The following is a 14,874-nucleotide window of genomic DNA, read 5'->3' as shown; positions in this document are numbered from 1 at the left end:
TTAACAGCTAAGAAAAAAAAATACTCAACACTTACTTTCCATATCTCTCCACAAGAAAAATAAATTATTAAACTTGGCTGTCTAAGACAAACATTTTAAATAAGAAAATGTGGCTCATTATAAGTGAAAAGATGACCTTATTATTTCCAGGCTTTATGCCAATAAAAAAGTTTTACTAAATAACTTCTAGTCATAATTAAGGCACTACTGGCAATTTTTGAGAAGATGGTGAATATAAAAGTGGCATCAGTGATAACGGGAAAATGTTACCTTAATTTTCACAAAGAAGGGAAAAGATAAATGTTTGGACACTAAAAATCATTGCTCACACGGCAAAACATCTACTATCCCTAGACAAACATTATGAAAACCCTTAGGGAAAACGCATTTATCACAAGAAGCCAATCATAAGTATCATTTTCTGTTAATTAAATTAGATGCTTGGGAAATTCTGTAGCTCAGTTTTAACTTGATTTCAACAAAGCATTTTAGTTCCCTGAAGGTAGAGGACAGGGCTTATTTGTTTCTGGATTCCTGGTATTTACCATAGTCTCTGAACTCAACACATTCTCAAAACACAGATTTATTGATTCAAATGCACGTTATAGTTGAAAGGAAACTGGGAAAATATTGCTGGGGACATAACTAGGTGGGTTAATAGCTGATAAAATAATCACATATAAGGAATTTCCATTAATAAACTGCCACCATGTTTAAGACACCAAAAGCATCATACCTAGCTCTAAAAATTTAATAAATCTCAAAGATAGTGAACAGAAATATGAAAACTAAGAAAATACTTTCCTAAGTACTTATTATAAATCAAAAGTATGACAAACTATTTGAAAACAACAAAAAAGACTACATATCAAAACTTATGAGATGTTGCAAAATAAATCATTTTAAACTATTAAATAATGGTTTTAACTAAATAGAAAAATTAAAACATATGAAATAAGAATTGAGCTTAAAGAAAATAACCTTAAGTATTACAAAAGAAATAATAAAATAGGTTACAAATTTTACAAATCCAGCAGTAAAATAAATTGATGATTTGAATTTAAAAAGAATTTACTGCCACTGTTTAAATCAAAGTTAAATGTTTTTCTTCATTAAGTTGCCTCATTTATAGTTAACCAAAATGTAATCTAACATGCAGTCAATATTGACAAAAACTGTTTACTATGCTAAGTTTACTATATTCCTCAAATTAATAAATATTTACTAAGAACCACTGCCGTTTGATTATGTTACTCCTCACCAGGTACTGGTTAAAAGCTCTGCATGCATTATTTATTTAATCCTAATGATAGACATAGGAGGTATCTATCCTTGTCTCCATTTTTCAAGTGATGAAACTTAGGTTTAGCAGGCAAATAACTTGTCTGTCCAGGGTCAATACTCAATGCTTAGCAATCTAATTCCAGAGTTTACACCCTCAATCTATTTTCTATGCTACCTCAAACCTTTATTTTCTCAAATAAATCCTGCTACTTCTTTGTTGTAGTTGACAAGTAACCCTTCATTAACGTAAATCTTCCAGGTGACTCTTTCTGGAAAATGATACATTTTACAAACTCTACTTTATAATCAAGAATATTTACCTGATGTTTCTGAAATTCTTGATTCAGGTTCATCCAATTGTAGAAGCTCATCAAGAGCTAATTTTGCTGCATTGGATCTAGACTCCTTTTTATTTTGTCCCAGTCCAGTCTTGTACTGAATACCATCCACCACAGCACAAAAAGCAAAATACGGTCCCATAACATTACCTTAAAAAATAACTCGGAGTGAATGCTGTAATACTTCACAACATGATCCTGCAAAAGATGTCTGTCACATAGGAAAATATTCCAGTACAATTGTAGAAAACTATCTCAGCCTATCAGTTTTCTTATAGGGCCAATACAGTTTAAAAGCAAAGTTGAGTGGGCCCCTAAGCTAGTTCTGAGGAATCCTTCAAGTAGCTGTTCTGGTCCCAGATTTAGCATGAACAGTAGGGCCAGCTTCAGGGTACATGTCACACATGGAGCAACAGTGTCTTGCATAATGCCTGGCAACGGTAAGCATCCAAATATCTATCAAATGACCAATGAGAGGTAAATGTGGAGCCTCTAGCAACGTTTCTCTTCTTTCAAACTTCAATATTGATGAAGTTGAACTTCTCCTACTCTCTGAGTGCCTCAGTACTGTTATAAGCTCCAGAACAGAAGGAATCCCTGTGAAGAAATCTTATGCTCCTATCAGGGAGTCATGGTAAGCAACTACCCATCATAGCCTTAGAGTGGTAGGGGGATTCTCAAGGAAAACCGAAAAATAAGTAATAATGAAAAATATGCTAAAGAATTAAACTGAATGTCCAGTCATCCAAAATTCTCAGAAAAATTACCTTTATACAATTAATTACATTTACCTTGTCTTCCTATCTGCCTGATGAAACAGAATCATTTATATTAAAAGGCCAAAGAATTTCCTGGTTCAAGTTTTACTTGCTGGTATTCAGACTACAGAAGGTCTTCAAGAAACTTAAGTCTCCATTCTGGTTACGTTACGAATGGCTATGTACAATGTTACTCCACATAAGCCTCATTATTATTTTATTATCTTATCTTTTCACACATTACATTAACTGCTGGGTTTTCCTCTAAGATGTACACCAAGATTTTACAAGCAACTCCAGACTGTATCAGAATAAACTGCTTTCCTTCCAATATCTAGGACCTGTTTTCCAAGTTCCTTCCTTCACGATCAGCTGGGTTCCAAACCAAATTTACTAAACCTTAGACTATTTTATACTTTTAACAAATGGCCCAGATGATTCTAATGTGGGAGGTACCGCACATCAAATTTGTTAGTGAGTACTGTGTCAGAGCCCTTAAGCTCCATTCTATTTATATCTCAGGTTCTCAAACCTTATGATCATCTAAATCCATACTAAAGAGCTTGTTAAATACTGATTCTCTGGTTTTTCTACCAAACCTACTGAATTAGATTATTCAACTAGTACTATGCACATAAAATGAGCACCATTAACAATCACTGAGTTATATTTTTTAGTAGTTTCTGCTCAGATCAATGAAGATTTGCCCTAAATTTTTTTTTTTAACTGTGACCAATAGTTTACATTTTCCAAGGGCAGTGGAGAAAAATGGAGGAAAGCAAACTAGTTATACAGAAATTCAATCCATAGTATTAATCACATGAAGTAATCCAAACTATAGTGACAGGATCTAGGAAAACTCCATCTTCTATATTAAGACCCTATTTTTGCCACCTGTTAATTTACTGTTATTTCATCCAAAACAACGACTAGAAACTTTGCTTCAGTATGACAATATTTACTAAAAATCTCGAAAGCTTTAAATTCTTTGCAAAGATACTAACTCTGAGACACCCTACCAGCAAAAGTTAGTATCAGGAAGAGAAAATTAAACAAAACTACCTGATTGTGTGTGTAAAATATACACACAAGTACCCACACTTATATACACATACACAGATTCTTTTTTAAAAGACTGTGCTTTGATTCTCTTGCTTTAAGTCTGCCAATGCCTCTTAAGAGCACTTTATTCTCTTGTCCCTCCACTTTCCAAAAGTTTTTCCACATCACTAGTCATAAAGTGACAAAATCAGAAGCTTCTTCCCATCTTTTACTAATCTGTACTCCTGCAGCCTTCCACAGACCCAGTATGGTAACAGATTCTTCTGGTGGGAGAGCAGTTTAGTAGAGAATGGAGAAAACAGAAAAGTTTGCAAAGAATCAATAATGTGCTATTTTCACTTCTAATTTTTAAATTTCAGAAGCCAAATTTGACTATAATTTTTGTCAGGCATCATTATCACAGAATACTCATAAAACAATCATAGTCCAAATATGTAACATTCACACAAAAGCATGTTTGTGCTACGAGGAGTACTTATTTACACCTGAAAATCTACAACGCTGATAAAATTTCCATTAAACTAGCCATGTATAATAAAAAAAATTCAGTGATTGTAAAAATTTTGTATAAGTTAAATGTAGAGGCTTAGAAGGCTAAAGAAGTATGAACATAAAAATTTCTTAAGTATACTTGCAAAAACATACTAGTAGTTATCTAACTCCAATATTAGGTAAATAAAGAAAATAACCAAATTTAGTACTACTTATATACTTTGCTTTTAATAGGAAAGTTTTTCCCAGTACTGTAACAACCAGATACAAATTTGCACTTGCCTGTTTTTACTGTTTCCTTAAGGTCAAGCTGAACCCGCTGCATCTGTGCAAACTGGTGCAAGGCTGACACAGGATTTATCTCTCCACGTTTGTATTTCATTATAAATTCCTTAGGTATTTTTTTCGGAGGAAGGACAGGATTTGAAATAGATGAAAGGCCTTTGGAAAGCAATGGTTCTGGAAAATTACCTAAGAATAAATATTTATGCTTGTCAATTTGGTTAAATTAAAAAAAGAAGAAGACAAGCAAAAGCACTAAACCCTTCCCTAAAACAGATGATTTTTCCAAGACACAATCATATGTGTTTTTCATTAAAAATAAGTTTCCACTGCTAAAGAAGTGTAACCTCTTACCGGATATATCTTTTGGAGTATTAAGACTGTTTTACAAAGTGCTCTCACTGCCGTATCATAAGGGATATCAAAGTATCATAGAATTTTAGTGAGGCCAAGGCCTTCAGAGGCTCTCTAAGCCATTTCTACACGTGACTTCACTAAGGCCTAGAACGTAAGACAGATTTGGGGCTAGAACCCAGTTTCTGCTTCCTATTCACTATTTTATATAAACTTTCACGTTGAATTCAATCGGATTTTTAAAGTATGTTTGTCTCTGCTTAACACAACACTATGTTAAGTGATATGTGGAATATAAACCAGTACAAGTCCAGCTCTGTTCCTTGAAGGGGAAAACACAGCCTCACCTCAAAAAGGCAAGACACGCTGGAAATTGTTTAATCTCATGTGGTAAAGAACAATTAAGTGAGCAGCCAGGGGAAGAATTTCCACAGTGTTAGGAGTCAAATTCAAGTTTCAGTCGGTACATGGCCACAGGTAAACGGATATATATCCAGGAAACATTTAAAGCAGAGGCTCAATAAAACTTACTGGCCATCCCAGAATCTTAAAGAACACAGGCATTACGACAAATGTAAAAGGGTTTGTACCCGTCACTTGCGTAACCTTGGATGCCATATTCGACAGGCTGTAACTCTCCGAGGAGTATCCTGCAGGTATAGATACCGTCTGGGCTGATGGCTGAACTGGCAAGTTCTTTTTCAGCATCTGAGCAAAGCTAGGGACCCGAGAACCCTGAAACCAGTCGTTGTTGCCAGACATTTTCTCACCTACAAATTATAAGAAAATTGGCAGAAAACAAACAAACAAAAAAGCCCAAGGTACTAGGTAGAATAAAAATACCCTGAAATAACCACATTCCCATAAACAGCCTTTACATACACACTCACAAGTCAAAGCTTCTTAACTGACGTCATGACTTCTTTGTGACTGGAGTCTTTCAGTTTTTTTGTTATTATTTTTTTTTTTTACAGAACTGTCTCCTAAATCCCTCCCCACAGTGCTACCACAAAGAGAAAAAAAGAATGACGCGACCTGTGGTGAAGAGCCCTTACACCTACTCGGGGGTCAGGGAAAAAGAAAGAAAAGAAAACAAAAACATGAGACCCGCAGCGGCCTGTTGGCAGCCTCCCAAGTCCCTCCCCAACTCCCACCCACCAAAATTGTCCTTCTTGCCCTGCTGGCCGGACCCCGCAGGCTGGTAGTTCTGACTGAGCCGCAGACAGGGCCGCAGGCCTGGGGCTCGCCGGCCTGCCGCTGACGACGACGCCGTTGCTTCTCCCGGATGGCCTCAACCTCTCTCTTCAGACCGCTTGGCGTGAAAGCCACGCGACCAGCGCTGCGTCTTTCAAAAGCGGTCTCGCGGCCTCGCTGCAGGGGCGGGTCAGACGCGCCTGCGCCTGCCGCATCCAATCACCAACCGCCTCCGCGGCCCGCGCTCCCACCCCTGCGCATGCGCCAGCGCGTGCCTGCCGCGCTCCACGGCCTGCGTCGTCGCCAAGTTGTGCGACGCGAGCGTCTCGCACGTTCAGGGCCACGTAATGCCCGTGCGGGTCTCGTAGCGTGGGTGCTCAGGCCTGTTGGCCACCTTCGGTGCTGGAGAAGGTGGGTAAGTCGCGCAGTTGGGTTTAGTCACTCTCCTGGCTGATGCCCTGCGCACACACCTCCTTCTCACCCTGCCTTTCCCTCTCCGTCCTGACAGAGCGCTGTAACGCGGCCTCCTTATCTAGTGGGCTTGGGGGCTGTCCTAGGGAAACCTATATGTGTGGGTGGTTTCTATTCTCTTTGTCCCAATTATTCTCAAAGATTGCACCTGTGGACAAGGTTTGGCCTCACGGTGTCTCTCCTGTTTTCAGAAAAAAACACCCTGGACTCCTGCAGGAGCCTCAGTGGTGGAGCCAAGCAAAGAATAATCAATCATGAAAACAGGTGAGGGCGTTCAGAGCTAATGGCTCTAATACAGAAGTGACAAACCCAATGTAGGTGTTCTCAATTCTTTACTCTTGTGAAAGTTGAAGGAGGCCCTAGTGGAGGTGTTAGTCGATAGATCGCTGAAAATATTTTAAATGGTAAATTACTAAACCAGTTTTGGCATGTAGTCCACAAGGACGTCAAGGAATTGACCGACATTGTTATAACAAAATTTAAATACCCCTCTAATTTTTTTTGTGTGTGGTAAAGGTTTCTCAAGGATTAAATCACTTTTAAATAAGAAATAGAAAACAGCAATAGAATTGATGGGAATGGCATCCATCTACGGATACATGGGCTAAATGGGAGGAAAAAACAGCCTTATTTCATTACGCAATGTATTTTCAATAAAAGCGGCATATTTTTCTTTAGTGACTATCAGAATGTGTTATGTTGCTTTGATCCAGTGCTCGTTAATAATTGTAACGATAAAAACCTAGCTTTTTCCCCCTTTAACACTTATAATCTTTTTCTTATAGGAAATTTAAAAATTAAAATGTTAGTGCCAAGAAGTATGCTGAGGATGGTGAGTAAAACTTAAAAGTACAAAAATATATAATTACATTAGGGTCAAATTTGAGTAGAAACAGAAGCTCAAAAAGTAAAAGGAATGGTTAAAAATTATTCTTAGAAAGCATATATGTATAATATTTTATTTTGAAATAATTTTAGAGTTATAGAAAAGTCATAAAGTTTCTCTATATTCTTCCATCTAGTTCCCCCTAATGTTAACGTCTTGCACACCAATACATTTATCAAAACTAAGAAATTAACCTTGGGTGCAATACTACTAACTACACTATATACTTTATTCATATTTCACCAGTTTTTCTACTAATGTCCACTTCCTGTTGAAGAGTCAGTCCAGGATACTGCATTGCACTTACTGGTCTTGCCTCCTTAATTTTCTGTGGTCTATGATAAATTTTCAGTCTTTCCTTATTTTTCTTGACCTTGATACTTTTGAAGAGTCCTTTTTGGATGTTTTGTGAAATGACCCTCAATTTACATATACCTGATGTTTTCTTATGGTTATACAAGAGTTAAGGATAATTTGGGAAGACTGCTACAGAAGTCAGGTGCACATCTTGTGGCATATCAGAGAGTATGTGATATCAACTGTTAGTGGCAATGCTAACCTTGAGGACTTGGTAAAGGTTGTGTCTGTCAGGTTTTTCCACTATGAAGTTACTGTTTTCCATTTTCTATACTCTTGTTAGGAGGAAGTCCGACATACACACAAGGGGAGGGAAATAGAGGTCCACCTCCTGGAGAGAGGAGTATCACAGAATTTGTGCACATATGTTAAAACCACCATATTTATAAATATTTTGAGAGAGATAATTTGAGGCTATGCGCGTATCCTGTTTCACCCTGGAGTCTAATTTTCGTTTTGCCTGAAGCAGTTATTACTGTGGCGTTCTTTTTTTCTTAGATATGTTTTCTCAGTTAAATTTCTTCTTTTTTATTGAACTATAATGGACATATAACTTTATATTAGTTTCAGATGGAAAACATGATTTGGTATATGTGTGTATTGCATATTGATCACCACAACAAATCTAGTTAACATTCATCACCACACACAGTTGCAATTTTTTTTTCTTGTGATAAGAACTTTTAAGATCTACTAACTTAGCAAATATACAATACAGTATTATTAATTATAATCACCATACTGTGTATAACATCTCCAGGACTTATTTATTTTATAACTGGAAGCTTGTGCCTTTTGATATTCTTACCTCTTGGTTCTGGTAACCCCTAATCTGTTCTTTGTATCTATGATGTCATTTAAGTGAAATTATATAGTGTTTGTATTTCCCTGTCTTATTTCACTTATCCTAATGCCCTCAAAGTCAACCCATGTTGTCGCAAATGGCAAGATTTCCCTTTTTTATGGATGAATGATATTCAGTTGTGTATATATACCACATCTTTTCTGTCTATTCCTCCATTGATGGACATTTATGTTGTTCCATGTCTTGGCTATTATAAATAATGCTGCACTAAAAATGGGGGTGCAGATGCCTTTTCCAGTTAGGGTTTTCATTTCCTTAGGATAAACACCCAGTAGTGGAAATGCTGGATCATATGGTAATTCTGTTTTTAATTTTTGCAGAACCTCTGTATTGTTTTCCATAGCCACTGAACAAATTTACATTCCCTCCAACAGTGTATGAGGGTTCCCTTTTATCCACATCCTCGCCAACATTTGTTATTTCTTGTCTTTTTGATAGTAGCTGTTCCATTAGATGTGAAGTGGTTATCTCATTGTGGTTTTGATTTGCATTTCTCTGATAGTGATGTTGAACACCTTTTCATGTACCTATTGGCCATCTCTGTACCTTCTTTGGTATACACGATTTTAAAAATCAGATTGTTTGATTTTTTTGGTATTGAGTTTCATGAGTTCTTTGTGCATTTTGGGTATTAAACCCTTATCAGATATATGATTTGAAAATATTTTTTTTTCCATTCTGTAAGTTGCCTTTTCATTTTGTTAATGGTTTTCTCTCCTGTGAAGAAACTTTATAGTCCTATACAGTCCTGCTTGTTTATCTTTGCTTTTGTTGCCTTTGCTTTGGATGTCAAATTCAAAAAAACATTACCAACACCAAAGTCAAGGAGCTTACCACCTATGTTTTCTACTAGGAGTTTTATGGTTTCAGGTCTTATTAGGTTCATGTCTTTAATCCATTTTGAGTTGATTTTTGTATATGGTGTTAGATAGTCGTCCACTTTCATGTGCCTGATTAGGCAAGTGCCACTGCTCTGTCTTCGAGTACACTGATTTTTTCTGCTGTTTCATCTAGTCTGATGAACCCCTCTATTGTATTTTTTAGTTCAGTTATTGTATTATTCAGCTTTGTCGGTTTTATTTAGTACTTTCTTGTATTTTCTATCTCTTTGTTGAAGTTCTCACTTTTTTAATCTATTCTTCTGAGCTTGGTAAACATTTATCTTATTTTGTACTGTTTCTCAAATAAATCACTTATCTTCCTTTTTATTAAGGACTTTTTCTAAGGTTTTATTTTGTTCTTTCATTTGAAACACATTCCTTTGTTTCTTTGTTTTTCTTGAGTCTCCAGTTCACTTCTATGCATTAGAAAAAACAGCCACCTCTTCCAATCTTAAAGGATTGGCCTCATGTAGGAGATGAACGTTATTGTTCAGCCCTTCCCTAGCTCATTCATGGTTGCTTCTCAAAAACTTTGTGGTTGTCTAAGTAGTTTAGTTTGTTCTTAGTGCCTCCGTATAGTTGAGGGTGTGTCAAGATCTATCAGTGACCCAATGGAGGGAAGATTTTAGTCATTACCTAGATTTAGTCTGATCGAAAGCTGAATCCTGAGGTAGAAACTTTGAAAGTATGCAAATATACCTCTTTCAGGGGGAGACTGGGTGTTGGGCTTTTCTGTTTGCCCCCTCTGCACTGAGTCTGGGATGATAGCCAATTAAGAACTTTTTCTTTGTTTACCGCCATCCCATTAAACCCATGAACCCAACCCATGCACTAGCCACCAGAGCCAGGCTATTAAGAGATGTGTCTTCTGGGGTGCCAGACATGTGCACAGGCTTCTCAGAGAGACACTGGTGATCTGGGGTGAGGCGGGGGAGGACATGAAGATAGTGCCACCAGCCTAGCCTCCCTGGTCTCTGGAGAGGATTGCAGTGGGCCCTTATATGTGTGTTTAAGTAGAAACCTGCCCCTCAGGCCACAGTATGAAGATAAACTAATAGGGCTCTTTCACAGTCTGCTGCTTCTCCACTGTGCCCTGGGTGGATAGCCAGTTAATAATTTTGTTGTTACAGTCTTGTGGGACCTGTGAACATAAGCCCTTCTGAGTTCACCAGAGTCAGGCAATCACGAGGTGACCTCTGGGTGTTATGCACAAAAACTAGGGCACCAGACATTTGCACGAACTCCTTTCTGGGAGGTACTTGTGACCTGGGGTGAGGCAGAGGGAGGACACAAAGATGGTGCCTGCTGGCCTCTATGATCTTTGGAGAGTATTTAGGTAGACCCCTAGATGTGTGTTAAATTAGATGCCTTCTCCTTAGCCCAAAGCTTTACGATAAGCAAATAGTCCTCTTTTACAGAAGGACTGGATGTTTCAGTCAGTTACCTCAGTGCTGGGCCTAGGATGTAGTCACAGTGAGTCCATGCAAACCCTTTCAGGACTGTTTCTCTGTTCACTATGGCTTTGTGTGTCTTGTGGATGCAAGCCTTATTGGCTTTCATAGCTAGATGTTTTAGGGGCTCATCTCTTAGGTGCAGGTCTTCAAAGTTGTCAGATGTAGGATTCAAACCCTTTCTTCTTGAGCAGAAGCTTGGAGTTGTGAGTTCCTTACTGATTGTGTGCCACCACACTAGGGGTGGGGTTTATGGCAAGATTGTGTCTCAGCCTCTTCTGCCTGTGTAGATGTGGGGATTTTTTGGTTGCCCATTGCGTAGGCGTCGCTCAGCTAGTTTTGTGGGTTTTTTCAGAGGAAATTGTTCTATATGTAGCTGTACATTTGGTGTGTCTGTGGGAGGAGGAGAGTTTGGGATCTTCCTATTTCATCATCTGAACCAGAACTTCTACTATGATGTTCTAATGGTGATTTTCTATTTCCCTCATTCCTTCTACATTTATTATTTGTAATATTTATAAGAAAAAATTGTCCCCTTCCCTTATGTATATTCAGTCATTTACACCAGTTTGGAGTCATTTTTAAATATTATATGGGTATAATCCAGTACTGTTACTATTTTGTTGCTCTGATGTCCCAGCTTCGGCAGCTCTTTCATGTTGACTCCTGTGCCCTTTTGACATCTCCCCATTAAAAAAAAAGTATTTCCTTACTTTCTGGCACTATAAGTTGCTTGTATTTTTCATGCCCCAGACCTAAAATTGGCCATTTCTTCAGGAAACCCTGGTTATTTTTCATTGGATAATCGTAAAGAGAAGCTAAGATCTTGGAGCTAGTGGTACTTGTTGCTATTGAAGTGTCATTGCTTCCGTGCCTGCACAGAGAACAGAGCTAATAAATACTAACTCATATATACAGACACATTTGTATTTTGGTATCTATACATAAAGATGTGTTTGTACCTTTATCTTTGTCTGTAATCCAACACCACAACATTCATTCTAGAGTTCCCCTTGCTTATGTGTGACTTCTTTCTCTCATACCAGGTGGACTACAATAAAAATGACTTTCTAGTGACTGGCTAATCCCATTTTGAATATTACTTTTATTCAACAAATGTGTATTAAGCACTAATTCATAAGGCCTTATCATGGCAAACCTGCACCCAAGTGGATGATTTTTTAAATAAAGATCTTTGAGAATTAGGAGAAATCAGTTATTTTGGGTAATTAAGATGGCCTATGATAGTTACCATCCCCTTCGCATCTAAAACTGTATCAAGTTCTGTTTTAAGAACTCAGATCAAAACACATTATTTGCAAGCTTTTATCTGTGATGCTTTTGGTTTCTTCATCAATCTGAGTGAGAGCCTTGCTGGGTAGAGTATTCTAGATTGTTAAGCTTTTCCCCTTCATCGCTTTAAATATATTGTGTCACTCCCTTCTGGCATATAAAGTTTCTGCTGAAAAATCAACTGATAACCTTTTGGAAGCTCCTTTGTATCTCATTTGTTGCTTTTCTCTTGCTGATTTTAATATTTTCTCCTTATCCTTAATTTTTGTTCATTTGATTACTATGTGCATTGGTATGTTCCTTTTTGGGTTGATCCTGTGTGGAACTCTGAGCTTCCTTGACTTTCCTTTCCCAAGTCAGGGAAGTGTTCAGTTATTATCTCTTCAAAAATTTTCTCAGGTCCTTTCTCTCTCTCTTCTCTTTCTAGATCCCCTATATTTCAAATATTAGTTTGCAGGCTTCATGTTATCCCAGAGTTCTTTCAAACTATCCTAATTTCTTTTCATCTTTTTTTTTTTTTTCTGTTCTATAGTAGTGATTTCCACTGTCTTTTAGCTCACTTATCCATTCTTCTGCCTCATTTAGTCTATTCTTGGTTCCTTCTAGTATGTTAGTCATTTCAGTAATTTTATTCTTCAACTCTGTGTATTCTTTATATTTTCCAGCTCTTCGCTAAAAACTTTGCTCTGGATCTGTATTCCTCTTGAGTTCTCTGAACATTTTCTCCATCATTATTCTAAACTCTTTCTTGGATAGGTTGCCTGTCTCCTTATCACTTATTTCTTCTTCTGGGATTTTATCCTTGCCTTAGCCTGGAAGACATTTCTCTGCCACTTCATATTGTCTGTCTTTCTATTTGTATTTTTAGGTAGGTTAGTTATATTTCTTGACCTTGGAGAAGTGGCCCTCTGTGGGAGACATCCTATGCGTCCCAGCCTTATTCTCCTCTCTTGTCACCCTAGGGCCAGGATCCATCCAGTCCCTGGGTAGTGTCTGGCCTGTGTTTATGGATTCCTTCTGCAGACTTTGGGGTTGTTGTTTTCTTATTTCTAGTATCTGCTTGCTGGTAGATGAGGCTGGATTAGAGGCTTGTGCAGGTTTCCTGGCAGGAGGAGTTAGTGCCTCCACACTGCTGGGTGAAGCTTGGTCCTGGTCTTCTAATAGGTAGGACCATGTCTAGGGGCATGTCTAGAGGTGTTTGTGGGGCTGAAATCCCTCCCAGTATGTTATTTGTCCTTCACTTAAGCCTGCAGGCTATTGGGTGGAGCTAGGTCTTGGTGCTAATGATCCAATCAGGATGTCAGCCTCCAGGAAAGCTCTTGTAGATGAACACTCCCTGAATGTCTGCCACCAGCTTTTATGTCCCCAGGGTGAGCCACAGCCCTCTCCTACCTCCCCAGGAAACCCTCCAAATCTAGCAGGCAGATATGGCCCAGGTTCCTATGAAATCACTGATTCTGCCCTTGGACCTGGTATGTATGAGATTCTGTGTACTCTTCCCAAGAGAATGAAAGTCTCTATTTCCCCCAGTCCCATGGGGCTCCTAGAGTTAAGCCCCACTGACCTTCAAAGCCAGATGTCCTAGGGTCTCCTCCTCCCAATACTGGAACCCCAAGCTGGGGAGCCTGATGTGCGGCTCAGAACTCTCACTCCTATGGGAGGGCCTCTGTGACTTAATTGTTCTTCAGCTTGTGGGTCACACACTCGGGAGCCATGGGGCCCAATTATATCATGAGCATGCCCCTCCTACTATCCCACTGTGGTTCCCTTTTTATGTTTCCAGTTGAAGAAGATCTCTTTTGCTAGGTTCCAGTCTTTTTTTTTTTTTCCCAATGGTTGTTTAGCAGTCAGTTGTGGTTTTGTTGTAGTCACAGGGAGAGGTGAGCACGTGGTCCTACTACTCTGCTCTCTTGACCCTCCCCTGGAGTCTCTTTTATAAGGGTACTAATCCCATTCATGATGGCTTATTACTTAATCACTTCCCAGAGGCCCCACCTCCAATTACAATCACATTGGGAATTAGGTATCGACATATGAATTTTAGGGAGACACAAACATTCAGTCCATAGTATATATTTAAATTTAGAAGAAACTGCCAAAACTTTCTAGAGTGACTATAACATTTTTTCATTTCCATCAACAATAAATGAGAATTCCTATTGCACTGCATTTTTACCAGCATTTGGTATTTTGTTAGTTTTTTAACTTTTATTTTAGCCATTATAGTAGATATGAGGTGGTATCTAATTGTAGTTTTAATGGGCATTTCCCTAATGTCTAATGATGTTGAGTATATTTTCGTATATCTTTGCCATCCATATACTTTCCTTAGTTAAGTATCTGTTCAAGTCTTTTACCCATTTTCTAAATGGAAATTTTCTTTTCTAAGTTTTTATTAAGTTTGAAGAGTATTTATGGATTCTTTATACAAACCCTTCATTGGATATGTGATTTGCATATATTTTCTCCCAGTCTCTGGCTTGGGTATTCTCTTAATAGTGTCCTTGTAGATGAGAAGTTTTTAATTTTGATAGTCTGATTTACAGGCATACCTTGGAGATACTGTGAGCTTAGTTCCAGATCACTGAAATAAAGCAAGTATCACAATAAAGTGAGTCACACAAATTTTTTGTTTCCCAGTACATGAGAAAGTTGTATTTGCACTATAATGTAGGCTGTTAAGTGTGCAATAGCACTATGCCTTTAAAAATGTGCATAATACTTTATTGTCAAAAAATTCTAACCATCTCCTGACAGTGCAGGGTTGCCACAAACCTTCAATTTGTTAAAAAAACTAAGTAGGATCTATGAAGTACAGTAAAGGAGAGCTCTATAAAATGAGGTATTTCTGTGTCAATTTTTTCTTTTATGGTTCATTCTGTTGGTATTGTATGTAAAAACTTATC

The 14,874-nt window shown here is 38.0% G+C and overlaps 1 protein-coding gene across 3 annotated transcripts in view; it reads right to left on the bottom strand.

Moving 5' to 3' along the window:
• ADAD1 (adenosine deaminase domain containing 1) overlaps positions 1-5,868 on the bottom strand; it is a 66,559-nt gene extending 60,691 nt beyond the window's left edge. For 2 of the 3 annotated variants that reach the window (XM_032462858.1, XM_014555853.2), the window contains exons 1-4: positions 5,729-5,868; positions 5,161-5,340; positions 4,217-4,405; positions 1,605-1,772 (exon numbers count right to left, since the gene is read on the bottom strand). In XM_032462858.1, coding sequence (XP_032318749.1) covers positions 1,605-1,772; positions 4,217-4,405; positions 5,161-5,332 — 529 coding nt within the window. In that variant the 5' untranslated portion in view covers positions 5,333-5,340; positions 5,729-5,868. Of the gene's footprint in view, positions 1-1,604; positions 1,773-4,216; positions 4,406-5,160; positions 5,365-5,728 lie in introns of those variants that run through there. The other variant, XM_032462852.1, reaches the window with a different exon arrangement.
• Positions 5,869-14,874: the final 9,006 nt, after the last annotated feature.

The sequence above is a fragment of the Camelus ferus genome, chromosome 2 (assembly GCF_009834535.1).
Source record: "Camelus ferus isolate YT-003-E chromosome 2, BCGSAC_Cfer_1.0, whole genome shotgun sequence".
In the NCBI taxonomy this organism is placed as follows: domain Eukaryota; kingdom Metazoa; phylum Chordata; class Mammalia; order Artiodactyla; family Camelidae; genus Camelus; species Camelus ferus.
Note: the sequence above shows the minus strand (reverse complement) of the source record. Positions and strands in the feature narration are given on the sequence as shown.